General features: G+C 49.2%; 1 protein-coding gene across 1 annotated transcript; it reads right to left on the bottom strand.

The window, feature by feature from the left end:
- Nucleotides 1–1,255: 1,255 nt before the first annotated feature.
- ITFG2 (integrin alpha FG-GAP repeat containing 2) lies at nt 1,256–11,244 on the bottom strand. The gene is made up of 12 exons (XM_008577846.1): nt 11,064–11,244; nt 6,693–6,788; nt 6,083–6,124; nt 5,730–5,901; nt 4,982–5,121; nt 4,473–4,621; nt 4,002–4,099; nt 3,824–3,877; nt 3,639–3,730; nt 2,759–2,876; nt 1,518–1,691; nt 1,256–1,443 (listed from the first exon to the last, which is right to left on the bottom strand). Exons 1-12 carry the CDS (start codon nt 11,157–11,159, stop codon nt 1,340–1,342), a joined length of 1,335 nt encoding a protein of 444 aa, XP_008576068.1. The 5' UTR covers nt 11,160–11,244; the 3' UTR covers nt 1,256–1,339.
- Nucleotides 11,245–14,412: the final 3,168 nt, after the last annotated feature.

Genomic DNA, 14,412 nt, shown 5'->3' with positions numbered 1-14,412 from the left:
CCCGTCCCTCTGTCTATCCGCCTCCTGTTGCTTCTGTAACCGCAGACGCCAGGCCCAATGGCAGGCCCTCAGCTCAGCTGCTTCTCCATTTGAATAAACACCTGTTTCTCTAGGCAGATGTTCTTCTCTGGTCTTCCTCCTGCCAATCAGGAGCGGAATGGTAACTCCGCCCTTACTCCCTTACAGAAAGAAATGTGAATGGGTACAGGCTCTTCCCCAGGTAGACCCGTCGACTGGGGCCAATACAATCGACAGCAACAGCTTTCACACTCCTCTGACCACAACCCACAGTAGGAAGCGTATTTTACCTCACACTCAGTACACGTGTACACATACAACTGTAACATAACAATATTTACCTACCCTGTGAGCAGTGTACTCTGATATTTGCTATTTTACCTTATTCTATTGTATTTATTTAAAAAATGCTGGCCACAACCCTAAAGGATTGCAACCTACAACATGAAAAACACTGATTTATATCACAGAGAATCAAGAGCAGAAGGGACATAAACGACCAAAGGTATAATTCTGACTGTGGTCTAGATCGTAAACCTGCATCACAGTTTCTTCTTTGGTGGCTGGCCAGTACGGGGATCTGAACCCTTGCCCTTGCTGCTGTCAGCACTATGCTCTCCCAAGTGACCCTGCATCAGATTTTAAACGTCTATTGTCTTATAGACAGGAAGGTGTTTTGGGGGAAATGGGAGCAAGGCCTGTGGAGCAGCGCAGTACTTGAAGACTACGGCACGACGAGAAGGCACTGACCCAGCTGCTTTGGGAAATGGAGGAAAATCATCTCTGGGTTGCTGGGAACACAAGTTACATAAGTAAAATGCCCCGAAGGACCCCTCAAAACAAAACCGATGGTCTGCCCTTCCTGCAGTAATTACTGATGCCGATTACATGAGAGATGGCGCTCGGGAGGGCTGCAGCCCTCACTGCTCGCTGGGCCCGAGGCCTGGCTTCCTCACGGGCGCTGGGGCCGTGCAAAAGACCTGTACTCCCCTCACATGCCGGTCTCTGTTTTCCACACAGTGACAGTGGGGAGTTTAGGGAGGGGCAGGGGGTTTCCATATGATCTAAAACAAGCCCGGGGTCTTATGAGCCTGCTGATGTGACTGATGGGTGGGGTCCACGAGGAAATGGGCAACTTGTCTCTTTGCCAAAAAGACCGTGAATTCTATATTTCATGGTAACCCAGGGGTTGTCCCATCTGTCCAGGCCCAGAGTCAAATCCTGCTCCTTTGGAATGGATATTCCCTGTCTTGCCAATGCCTTAATACCTACGGGGGTGGGGCTCAGGAGGACCCTTCCCCAGCTAAGAGGGCACGCCCTGCTAGGTGGGATCCCGGAGGCCTGAGGGTGCACATGGCGGTGGCTGGTCCGGATGGTAGAGCGTTTGGTGAAGCAGGGTGCGGGCTGCAGGGAGGTCATCAGGATCTGAGGGCCAAAAGGGGCTGGTAAGAGGCTGCGGGTTTCCTAGTCCGCTGGGCGACCCCTTTCCTGGGACTCACCCACGCCCAGCTCCTGCAGCAGGCTGTGGTACTCCGGCTCAGCCTCCAGCAGTTTCAGCAAGTTGGTGGACTCCATGCGTTCCAGCTGCACCTCCCAGTACACATAGATCTTCTGGTTGAAAGTGACGTACACGAGGCAGGGGCTGTTGCGACCTTCTTTGCAGGCGTAGAGGCCTGGGAGGTGTGGGCCGCAAGACAAAGTTGGAGAAGTCTCAGTGTGGGTGGCAGGAGGGTGGATGGCGAGGCACACACTTCAGGTCAACAGTTCCCACCCTGCCACCAATGTCAAGCCCAAACTAAGGCCCTCTGTCTTCTTCTTCTCTGTTGGGAACTCAATAAAACAGGTAAAACAGGAAAATATCTGGCCTATTCCAGATATGGAAAAACCATAGTAACAAAATCAGGCAAAACAGCATCCAAAAAGATGATGTTTGTTGATTTTCCCATCTTGGTGACACCCCTGGAGTAATGAGGGACACCTTCCTAGCCCGAGGGGTGGATTAACAAACACAGTCAGGAAGTACAGCTTCTCCCGGGTGTCAATCCCTTCTTCCAAGACATGTATATTAACCCTTCAGGTCACCAGACTTTGTACTCCAGTGCTGTTCTGTTCTTATCACTTTAGTAACCAAACATATCTCCTAGTCACCCACAGAGTCAGCGCTGCTTTCCAAGGTCCCCAATTTGGAACTAATGAGAATGCTCTGGGAGAATTTTTCTTTTTTTTTTTTTTTAAAGATGACCGGTAAGGGGATCTTAACCCTTGACTTGGTGTTGTCAGCACCACGCTCAGCCAGTGAGCAAACCGGCCATCCCTATATAGGGATCCGAACCCGAGGCCTTGGTGTTATCAGCACCACACTCTACCGAGTGAGCCACGGGCCAGCCCCGGTAAGGGAATCTTAACCCTTGACTTGGTGTCAGCACCATACTCACCCAGTGAGCTAACCGGCCATCCCTATATGGGATCCGAACCCGTGGCCTTGGTGTTATCAGCACCGCACTCTCCCGAGTGAGCCACGGGCCGGTCCCAAGATCTCACTGTCTTTTATTCCTTCCTATTTAAAACTGTCAAGGTGGCCATGTAGAACCCACCCATCACTCTCTAAATAAAGAAAGGGTTGAAGAACTCATTCATTTGTGAAGACTTACATGAGGGGACATGTGGAGAGCAGAAGTGAGAAACAAACATTTATCTAACATAAGCGTGGTCAGAGAGGGGCCGTGGGCCAGGGTCCCACCTGCACAGAAGGCACGGATATTTTCATCCACTTGGAAGCGGACGACGGTGCGGCTGTGGTCAATAATATATGTCTGTCCATCCCAGGCACATGCGACTACCTCCTCACACCCATTACCCTGAAAGAGGCCAGAAACGAGGATGCAGGAGTGGCAAGTGGCCATTTCAGAAAGAGATGGGGCTGGATGTGATGTGATGGGGCTGTGGACACGATTCTGCTGACAAACAGTGGGCTGGAAGGACTCCTCCCACATGCCAGGCACCACACGGGGCTGCCAAACAAACCTCCTCACTAAGGCTCACACACCCTAGGAAGGAGGCAACGTTATTCCCTATTTCATACTGAGAAAACTGCAGATGATAGACATAAAGTCACTGGCCCAAGGTCACTCAGCCAAGCTTAGCTCAGGAGGAAGCAGAGTCAGGACTCAGGTCTGCTCCACCTGACTTCAAAGCCTCATGCCATCTCCTCCACCATCAAGCATGCACGATGGCAGTGTAAAGTGTGGCCCCATCTGCTGATTCAGGGGCCGCGGTGCTATTAAATAGAGACTCACTTAAGGAAAAGAAAAGACTACAACACGTACATCTGGAGTTGGGACTAATAACTCACTTGTGGACTCTTAGAGTAACTTGTTTTTCTTTGGGCTAATGACTTCTGAAAGGTATGGAAATAAGAGATTTTCCAGCAGCACAGTAAAGAACAGTGTTAAATACTGTGGAGTAGGAGGAAACAAGTTCACTTCAGATGGATTTAGAGCTGGCTAAGGAGACAGATCAAGGTTGAGAGTTAACTGGGACTTGAGAGAGGCCTGAGTTACATCTCATCTCTCCACGCAGAGAAGCCAAGAATATTTCACTCCGCCAGGCTTTCCACTTACCGTGACATCTAACTTCTCTAGGGCGAAAAGCTGGTGATCCACCTGTACCGACCACAGCAGCTTGTCTGCTTCCTCCATAAGCTTCAGGGTCCCTGCAGGGGGAGGGAAGGCCAGGGGTGGGTGGGACAGGCCCCTGAGCAGACCCCACAGGCGTACAACCCCCACCCCAACCCCGCACTGCTCACCATCCAGGGTGCACAGGGCAAAGAGGCCAGAGCCACTGCTGTCAGGGTTGTGGCCTGGGGGTGGGACAGAAGGACAAGAAGAAGAAAATGTGAAGGGCAGGGCAAGATCAGCGCCTCCAGCAGGGAAGGTAGCACCTCCCCTACCCCAGGACTGGTGCTGGCCCCATCCCACCTGCACCTTGCTTGATGTTGCCGATCAGGTGAGTGGAGACATTCTTGTTGTGGATGCGGCCAGATGTCTGGTGCAGCACTACATCTCGGGCAGCTGGAGTCTCCCTGTGGGCGGGAGTGAGGGGCAAGTGGGAAACCATGTGAGCTGAGTTTTCCAGTTCCTTGTGGCCACTGTCACTGTAAGAGCTTCCAGGATTTGAATCAGCTTGGAAGCTTCTCACTGACTCCATTGGGCCCATGTGGCAGGTAGAAAAGAGAGGGATGGGGCTGCCAGGTTGGAAGCTGGGAACCTCTTTCAGGTGCTATAAGGCTAAAGCCTAGGATTCCCAAATAATCTTCCTTAATGGGACAATGGTGCTCGGGCTGGGACCTTGGTGAAGCCACTCTGTCACCTGCAGACCATCTCACCACCAGGTGCCATCTGGAGCCCATCTTGTGTCCATGCACCCCACCCCACCTGCAGGCCTGCACCCCCTACCTACTGCCCTCTGCAGCCCCCTCAGAGGCAGGAGGGGACCCAGCGTCCTTGTTCCAGGTGCACAGTAGAACTGCGTAGGCACAGCCTGGCTGAGACACCATCAGTTCAGGAACACCCAGTGGCCCTGGAGTCACCGAGAGACTGTCCACCTGCACCAGGGAACGGGGGTGGAGAGAGAAGGACATGGGACACTGCAGAGAACAGGAGAGAGGCAGGGCAGGGGTCACGGGGCTCCCTCCTGGCACCGTCCTCTCCACAAAGTGTCCGGCTTTCCACTGTGCGTGCAGGTCCTGATGCCACACCCACACCCACCTCCACACGCCGGCTGTGTCACCCAGTGTTCCCTCCACTAAGGCCCTGACTTGATATGATCTTTGGATCTCTCTCAACAAGGTGATTTTTCCCATGCTCCCACCCTGGCCCTGTTCCACGACTGTTTTCCCACCAGCCCCTCCAGGAGGCCTTTTTCCCGCTCCCTGGGTGCCTGGGTTCCCAAACTCAGCCCCTACCTGACCCTCCAGCATCCATTTCTTGAGGGACACCAGCTGCCCTGTTAGATGCTCGGTGCCCTCACCCAGATCCTCCCAGCGGAAGGCCCGCACCACACGATCTGTGTAACCTATCACCAGCTCGCGACACCCGTCTCCATCTGTGGGCACAGAGAACAAGAGAGGTATGAAGCCACGTCTGTGTTGGTCAGCTGGATCCTGCGAGCACCTCCCTGGCCCAAGGCTCGCGGCCAACACTGCCACCCCCACGGCCTGCCACGCTCGTCACCATCATCGCGTCCGGAGTCATCCCACACACCTAGCACCACCTCCAAGATGGCTTCAGGCCAAAACAGCGGCCCTGCATCTGCACAGCTCCCTCCCTTGCCACTTTCAGTCCCTTACCAAATGTCACCTTCTCAGCATGAGAGACCCATTTAAAACTGCTAACTGTACCTCGACACTCTAGCACCTTTTATTTTCTCCATAGCACACTTATTACCTTCTAACGTAGTATTTCCTTTTCTCACAAAAGTCATATTGTTTCCTTCCCCTCTCTTCCCAGTAAGGTCTAAGAGGGCAGTGGGATTTGTCTGTCTGTGCACCACTGCAACCCCAGTGCCCCAAACGACGCCTGGCTTATTGTGGGAGCTCAGGAACTCTACATAAACACATAACAAATGCCTAAGTGAACATGGATCTCCCACTCACCCAGACCCCTCGAGGTCTGCTCTAACACCCACCGACTCCTGCCGACAGCCATGCTCACCGATGTCGCTGATCAGCATGACCTTGGTGTTGGCAGGGATGTGCTGCTTGAAGACTGGACGCTGCTCCTCTCCTATTAGTGTCTCGTGGTGCCCGGAAGCATCCAGGACCTTGGCAGGTGTCAGGTCAAACAAGTGAAACCAGCCCTCAGCGCTCACCGCCACCACCAGGTTCTGGGAGACAGAGGTATAGGAGAGAAGCACTGGGGAGGGGGCTCTGGGTACAAGCCTGATAATTAGATCACGGAGGTCAGGGATAAAGCCTTTAACTCTCCACTGATTTCTACTGTGAGATAAGGATCGAGTTAAGGCCTTGGAGTTCTACCAAAGTCCCAAGGCCTCCTAGAGTTCTTACCTTTCCTTTATTACAAACATCTCCAACTCCAACGCAAGTCAGCTGCAAGAGAGAAAGGGAGGCTTAGGGAAACACCAAGGGAGACCAGTACTCTCTAATCTCTGTGAAGCAAGGAGCAGATTTTCTAGCAACCATCATTCACTGAAAACTTGTGCCACATGATCTGCATTGATAGTCTTTATTAATGCATTAATGCAGAGAGCAATATCAAAACCTGAGGTAGTTAAGACAATTCTGGCTTTAAACAAAACAAAAAACCCTACATTTGATAGAGCTAGACTACCATATTTCTAGACTTATTCAAATTATTGTGCCCATTTTTTACTATACTTTATAAGATCAGACAACTTTAGACAGCTTCCATAAAATACCAGGGGGTACCCTACAACATAAAAAACGCCCCAGCCTCATGTATGTGGATGTGTGGAGGGCGTGCGATGAGAGCACTGCCTGGAGGCTGCTCGCCCCATCAAATTAGCCAGGAAGCGGTGGATGGGCTGAGTGGCGGGGGAGTCAAGACACATAAGTGAGCTCCCATGTGGGACTCGCCTCTGGCAGTCCCCGGGCAGAAGGGACCCCCCACCCCAGGCCTGGGGAGGTGGATACTGACCATTCCCTGGCAGAAACAGGTGAGCCATGGCCGGCTGTCGTCATTCTTGTACACGGACAGCTTTCCGCTGGTGTCTCCCACCACCAGCTCGTTTAACTTCAGATGGAGAGAGAGGGGCATGTTAGGCCGAATCCTGCTGAATCACCACTGCGAGCTCCTCTCCACCTGGCCTAAACCACACAAATCAGGAGACCTCACTCCGATCTTTGTCAACCTCATTAAAAATCTTTTGAGACCAACATAGCATAGTTTCCCAGAATTTCTTTAGTCTTATCTGGAGGCACGTGTGTGTGTTGGGGGCAGAAGTTAGAGGAGGAGGCTGTACGGAATCTGTGGTCCATCCTGAAAAGTCTGACACCTGACCAGTTCTATGCTCCACATGCCTGGCTCTTCCAATTTGGTCATTACAAATGGGATGTGTTTTGAAAACAGCCCAAGATATGGAACTTTTGGAAAATCTAACTTTAGACCTCATATTCAATCAGGGGCCAAATATAAAGAAAGCGCCAGCCTCTGGGGCCCTCCCTATTCTGGCAAGTCCTTTTGATCGCAAAGCGTGCCTGTGAACACAGAGGGGACAGTGGTGCCTGAGGGGACAAAGCCTGCGGGGCTTGCTGTGTCGGCATCCCTGTGCTGGCCTGTGGTGCCCTCAAGTGGTGGCTGAGCTTGCAGGAAAGGGGTCCCTGCACAGAGACTCTTTACCATTTGCATCTGGGTAGCCGCCCTTTCCAGGGGCTAACGATGATAACCAGGTGGCTCCAAACCCTATTTCTACAAACAGCTTTGTGATTTTCTCTTTGGGGTACAGCCAAAATTCTCTTCCTGTCCCCAAAATAGAGTGAAATGATATTAGATTCTCAAGAGATTTAATTCTTTTTTTTTTTTTTTTTTAAAGATGACTGGTAAGGGGATCTCCACCCTTGGCTTGGTGTTGTCAGCACCACGCTCAGCCAGTGAGCCAACCAGCCATCCCTATATAGGATCCGAACCCGTGGCCTTGGTGTTATCAGCACCGCACTCTACCGAGTGAGCCACGGGCCGGCCTTCAAGAGATTTAATTCTGAAGGCAAAGAGATAACAGACCAACAGTAAGAAAAAATCAGAAACAAATTGGGATTTATTAATAATGATTTATTTGAATCGTAGATTTGTTAATAGTTATGGGAGTTACTGTTGAGACTATTAGCTCATAGAAGCATAAAATGAGTTTATTTACATCAAACCATCTATACCTGATGTTTTAATTACAGCTGCCCGAAGACTTCTGCAGACACCCAGGAGAGAGGCTGCACAGTGCAGAGGTTCAGGGCACAACTGCCTGGATTTGAATCGAGCTCTCTGTCTACATTTTTCCATCTATAAATCGAGGATAATAAGAGTATCTACCTTTTAAGGTTGTTGTGGGAATCAAACTAATAGAGGAAAGCATTTAGAATAGTGATTGGCATATAGTGAGTACTGATACTGGTGGTTTTTCAGCCTATAGTGAAACTCCTACAATGCTAGGAAACTTTGCATCTTTCATACAATTCGTTCTTTTTTATACCGTCATTAAACAAAAGCCACAGTAACACCACTGACAACACCAAGCCAAGGGTTAAGATCCTCTTACTGATCATCTTTTAAAAAATAAATAAATAAATAAAAAAAAATAAAATGTCAACCATTTTAGCTTTAAAGTGACCTATATGTACTTACTCTGCCCAAAAAGATCTTACATATAAAACAATCTGATAACCAAAGCACACTCAGTGGCCTAATCAAAACAATGTACACTAGAGGGACTAAAATCTGGGTGATAACAAGATAAGCCATGCTTTTGTCTGAGCATTATTATTATTTTTTTTAAAAGATGACCAGTAAGGGCCGGCCTGTGGCTCACTCGGTAGAGTGCGGTGCTGATCCCCTTACCAGTCATCTTTAAAAAAAAAAAAAAAAAAAAAAAAGTCTGAGCATTATTAATAAGATTTCTCAGGTTGCTGTTTTCCTTAGTAACACAGCTGAAGAGTTAAGCGAAAGGTAGACAACTCTTGTAAACTGAGTCAGTGGGCATCACGCACTGCTGTAAGAGTTGGGAAGACAGCAGTGAAAAAAAGATTTTAAAAGTCTTCTCATTATGGAGCTTACAACTCAAGTGAAAAAAAAAGTAGTATAATACACCTAATATAGCAGAACTGAGTGTGTAATAGTGCAATTCACTTAGAGAAGTACAATTTCAAAAATGCTGGTGCTATGAAGTTATGAAAAATACTATTTTTCCTTTTTAACAAAGAAGATAATCAGATTAAATGGAAAATAATGCCCATATAAAGTCTTTGTTAATTTACTATTTTAAAATGCCTCCCTTGATTTTCTCATGAAATTGTACTGCTTGGCATATGAAGAAAATATGAAAGCCCAGAAAACCTGATACAAATTTATGAGAAAAACTCTTCCCTCCCTAGAGGAGGTGGAGCCAAAAGAGGCCTCATAAAATACCTTTTCCATCACAGCACTAGGGAGCACTAGGAAAAAAGGATGCTTTAACCCTAGTCTTTCTAGGCGTAGGAGGTGGGGAGAAGAGCACAACAGTTAGGGAGGTGAGGATGAGAAAGCAGGGAGCCAGAGCAGGGAGAGAGGGCAGAGAGTAGGAGAGGAGGATAATATGGTGCTTTGCATTAGAAATATGGAACAGATGGGCCGGCCCGGTGGCGCACTGCTGTAGTGCGCCGCTTGGGAAGCGTGGAGGCGCTCCCACCGAGGGTTCGGATCCCACATACAGACCGGTTCCCGCTCACTGGCTGAGCGAGGCGCGGGGGCAGCACCGAGGGTTGCGATCCCGTTGCCGGTCCCGGTCCGGTACGGGGGCGACACTGAGGGTTGCGATCTGTTGCCATATGAAGAAAATATGAAAGCCCAGAAAACCTGATACAAATTTATGAGAAAAACTCTTCCCTCCCTAGAGGAGGTGGAGCCAAAAGAGGCCTCATAAAATACCTTTTCCATCACAGCACTAGGGAGCACTAGGAAAAAAGGATGCTTTAACCCTAGTCTTTCTAGGCGTAGGAGGTGGGGAGAAGAGCACAACAGTTAGGGAGGTGAGGATGAGAAAGCAGGGAGCCAGAGCAGGGAGAGAGGGCAGAGAGTAGGAGAGGAGGATAATATGGTGCTTTGCATTAGAAATATGGAACAGATGGGCCGGCCCGGTGGCGCACTGCTGTAGTGCGCCGCTTGGGAAGCGTGGAGGCGCTCCCACCGAGGGTTCGGATCCCACATACAGACCGGTTCCCGCTCACTGGCTGAGCGAGGCGCGGGGGCAGCACCGAGGGTTGCGATCCCGTTGCCGGTCCCGGTCCGGTACGGGGGCGACACTGAGGGTTGCGATCCGTTGCCGGACACGCAAAAAGACAAAAAAAAAAAAAAAGAAATATGGAACAGAGATAATGAATGAAAAGAAAGTCTAAAAAAAAAGGAGCATCCAACACCATCCCCTTTAATTCTCTACCAGAGAACACCCTACGTATTTTAATGAATGCACCTCATTATATTTTGTTATTCTTGTGACTATCACCCAACCTGATTATGAACTACCTGAGGACTGGGATTGTCTTGTTCATTTTTGAGTTCCCAGAATGTAGCAGAGTCCTTGGCGCATAATGGGCAGTTCAATAAAGATTTGCAGAAAAATAGAATCAAATAATAAGAAGAAAGCTAACACTTGCTGAATATTAACTGTGTGCCAAGCATTATTCACCTGCTTTACCGGTATTAATTTATTTAAACAAGAAAAGAAAGGACTTCTGGGAAGAAAAGGTAAACGGGAATGGCGTCTGGAATCCAGCACAGGTGCAGCCCCGCAGAGCCGCCGGACCCCTGCGTTTGCTGTGGCGCAGGCTCTGCAGACAGCCGCCGGGTTAGGACTGCGGGCTGGGGGACCAGGCGACGGAGCGCGCGGGTCTGCGCCGGCGCGGGGCGCCCCAAGCCTACGCTCCGCCCCGAGGGGGGCTGACTCTGTGAGGGCAGGAGCCGAGCATAGGCAGAGCCGAGGAAAAGTTGAAGCTTTGGAAGGTAAAGTGACTTGAGAGGTGATGTCACTGGCGGAGACTTAGCTCCGAAGCAGCTGGTCCAAGAAACCCGGCCACCAGAATTTGCCAGGCTCCTACAGTGCACAATTTGCCGAATTTAGGCAAAAGGATCAACTATCTCCCCGCTAGAATGTACTCCTGGGGTGCTAGATGGTGCTGTCCGGACACTGAAGTTATCAATAAAGTTTCTCTCTTTAGCCCGCAGCCCGGCCCCGATGCGCATGCTCACCGCCCGCGCGGCCCGCCTCGCGCCTGCCCGCGCCTGCGCAGACCCGGGCCCTGTCTCCCGCAGTGCGCATGCACGTACCGTGTCGTTGTCGGCGTCTCCGAGGCAGAGAGCGTGCGGGAAGAGGCTCCCGCTAAACTCCAGCGCCACGCGCTGCACGTAGCTCACCGACCTCATGGCGCTTCCGAGGGCCGAGGCATCGGGGAGCGTCCCTAAATAGTTCCCGAGCCCCCTCCCGACAGACGCCCGAGCCGAAGGCCACCCAAACCTCCAATGGCTGCCCTCCCTTGACTTTAGGGAGGAGGCGGGTCTTCCGAGCCTCGGGGCGGGCTTATCCCAGCTCTTGGTGTGAGTGACAGGGCAGTGGACCACTGCCTTTGTCCACAGGGTGGGAGCGCATGGGTAGACCAATCCTGACGTGGCCGACCTGTTCCCTTGGCAACAGGGCTTCCAGGGCTTGACCTAATAACCTTGACCTCTTCCTTTGTTGCCCCGGCGATGAAGAGTCCTAGCTGTGGGGCCATCCTTGAGAATCTAAGAACTGACAATTGTATGGTTTCCAATAGTGTTTTTTATTTTTATTTATTTATTTATTTATTTTTAAAGATGACCGGTAAGGGGATCTTAACCCTTGACTTGGTGTTGTCAGCACCACGCTCAGCCAGTGAGCGAACCGGCCATCCCTATATGGGATCCGAACCCGCGGCCTTGGTGTTATCAGCACCGCACTCTCCCGAGTGAGCCACGGGCCGGCCCCTCCAATAGTGTTTTTTAAAAAAACTAGCTACCCATTAGTGGTCAAGAACATAATGTGCTGAATTGCAACCAGGGTTTAAAAAAATTAAATACAATAGAAAATACCAAGTAACTCCCGAGCAATAACGTTGGTATTGTTTTTGTGAAATCTTTGTTTCAAGTGTTTATATTATGTGTATACTGGCTTATAATGTAAAAAAAAATTTTTTTTACTGTGTCTGTGCTTCGTGATCAAGTTTGAGAGCCACCCGCTGCAAAACACATTTCACATATATTACGAGTAATTAGCACAACCACCATGTGAGCTTGTGTTATTATTCTGGTTTTTTTCTTGGATGAGGAAAACACATTCTGCACGATTAAGTAAGGTAACTGAAAGTGGTGGAGGTGGGACTCAAACCAGAATTGACTCAAACCCCCAGGGCCTTTCTTTCATTTACTGCCATAGTTCCTAGAAAAGTACTCAGGCTGGAAGTGAGGGTTGCTACGGTTCTGGATCTGCTCTGCCTTGCTCCCCCCATTCCCAGCACAAAGCTCTTGCCTCTCCCTCAAGGGACTTACCCTGTAGCACGGATGAGACCATTACTCTCCTGGCTGGCCTCTTAGGGATGCTTTCCATGTTGAATCCAGTCCTGCCTTTCTATTGGGGTGCCTCATCAAACAAGGTAATAAGAGTATTATCTATGAAATCCTACAGATGCTGTATTAGTCCTTTTTGTGTTGCTTTAAGGAATACCTGAGACTGGGTGATTTATAAAGAAAAACGAAATTTATTGCTTACAGTTTCTGAGGCTAGGAAGTCCAAAGTCCATCTGGTGGTGGCGACAGTGACCCAGGGGTCTCACATTGCAAGATGGTGAAAGCAGAGACTGCAGAAAGAAAAAAAACAGACTCTCCTCCCTCAGAAACATGCTTCTGATCACCATTTTTAATCCGTTCACTAGTGCACAATCCTACAATCCAATCACCTCTTCAAGGATCCACCTTTCAATTACCAGAATAGGATTTTCCACCCTCTTAACAGTCACAGGGGGGCTAAGTTTCTAACACATAAATTTGGGAACACAATTCAAGCTTCAGTGAGTTTTGGGGGAACATAATTCAATCCACTACAGATGCCTAATACATTTTTAGAGTTAGGTCTGTAAGCCCAGGCTGATTTACACTTGGTCTTTCAGGAAAAATAAGGTTATCTACTTCACCTGGGGATGTTGGACCAGAGTCTGGTCCTACTTTCTATATCTGAACATAGTGGGAGAAGGCCGGAGGGCAGGACCTTTTTTCCTAGGGGAAGTGAAAGGAGGATGGCAGACTTTCTCCTAAAGGTCCAAATTGGTCTGCCAGCCAGATAAGGTGAGAAGAGCAGGACAGAACAGTAAACAGGAGGCAATCTAGACAAATATTGGAGCGTACAGATACACTTCTGGTGGTGTACTTTGGGGATGCCCAGGTCCATTTAAAGGTGCTGGGTCACAGGTATATCTGGTGCTTTAAAAACTGAAGCTCATTTATGGAGGGGTTGCATGGTACCTTGCCCTGTGTTCTACCAACACTCTATTCTCTCATCCTAGCTCAAACTCTAAGCTTTATATTAGGATTTAAGGCGTGGGAAAACAAAAACCAATTTTAAAATGTTTACCTCTAAATGTAAAGTTAAACTCTTTTTTTTTGACAGCTGGCTGGTATGGGGATCTGAACCCAAGTTAAGTAGTTTTGAATTATGTTTTGTTGTATTGTTTTACTGTTTTCTCTTTTTTCAGCCCTCTGAATGAAATTGTAAAATAAATATATTAATAAACAACTCAGGACAAAATAAATGAGGATCAGCCTGCTTCTGGCATCAGGTGCCCTGGCCTGACCCAATTCTCTGAAACCATACCTTGACCCAGCACTCCGCAATGGCTGTTTATCTTCCTCATCATTTGGGCTTATTGTTCTGGATCTTTGGGTGCCAGGGGGTTTCTGTTTTTGCTTATAGACTATATTTGCCATGAAGGATGTCATTATAATCACAACTTGGATACCATGTTTTCTGGCTTTCTGTCAAGAGAGCCAAATAAAGCTAGTAAGGGAGGAAAGATGTGTCTCCCAAGAAATAGGGCATGAATCAAGTGTTTCCACACCAGTGCCTCTCCCCACCTTGCATCATTGTACATTTGAGTGTTATGTTCAGTCAGTGGAATACACAGCGAGGCATCGCAGAGCCATGTGGACATATTCTGGCTTCGCAAGGAGCACCCCTGTTCTTGGCCCTTTCTGGTAGGATGGCTGGTGGGTCTCTACTGGCACCATCTAGGATCCATCTTGTCTAAGCCATCTTTCAGCATGGCTTTTGGCTTACTCTCCAGAACTTTCTAACCAGGCCATCTTCCTGGTTAAGTTGTGTGGGTGGCTTATTCTTTACAAATCAGATAAATGATAGCCTTAATAGAAACCTTCACAGGAGGCAATGTGGGTGGGGGAAATAGGAAGCATTTCTAGAATGATTCTTTGTCCACTTCATACTCCATGAATAGACAGAGTGGCCCTATCCAAGTTCTGTCTGCCCAGAGTGCCCAGGTGAGAAACCGGACCCTCAAAGCTTTCTACACGAGGCCCAGAGCCATTTAGCACCCTGCGGGCAGGGCCCAGGGCTTCCTATCACCATACTCCTCCCCTCTAATTCACAGTGCAC

This window comes from Galeopterus variegatus, unplaced genomic scaffold (genome assembly GCF_000696425.1).
Source record: "Galeopterus variegatus unplaced genomic scaffold, G_variegatus-3.0.2 Scaffold70, whole genome shotgun sequence".
NCBI classification, from domain to species: domain Eukaryota; kingdom Metazoa; phylum Chordata; class Mammalia; order Dermoptera; family Cynocephalidae; genus Galeopterus; species Galeopterus variegatus.
Note: the sequence above shows the minus strand (reverse complement) of the source record. Positions and strands in the feature narration are given on the sequence as shown.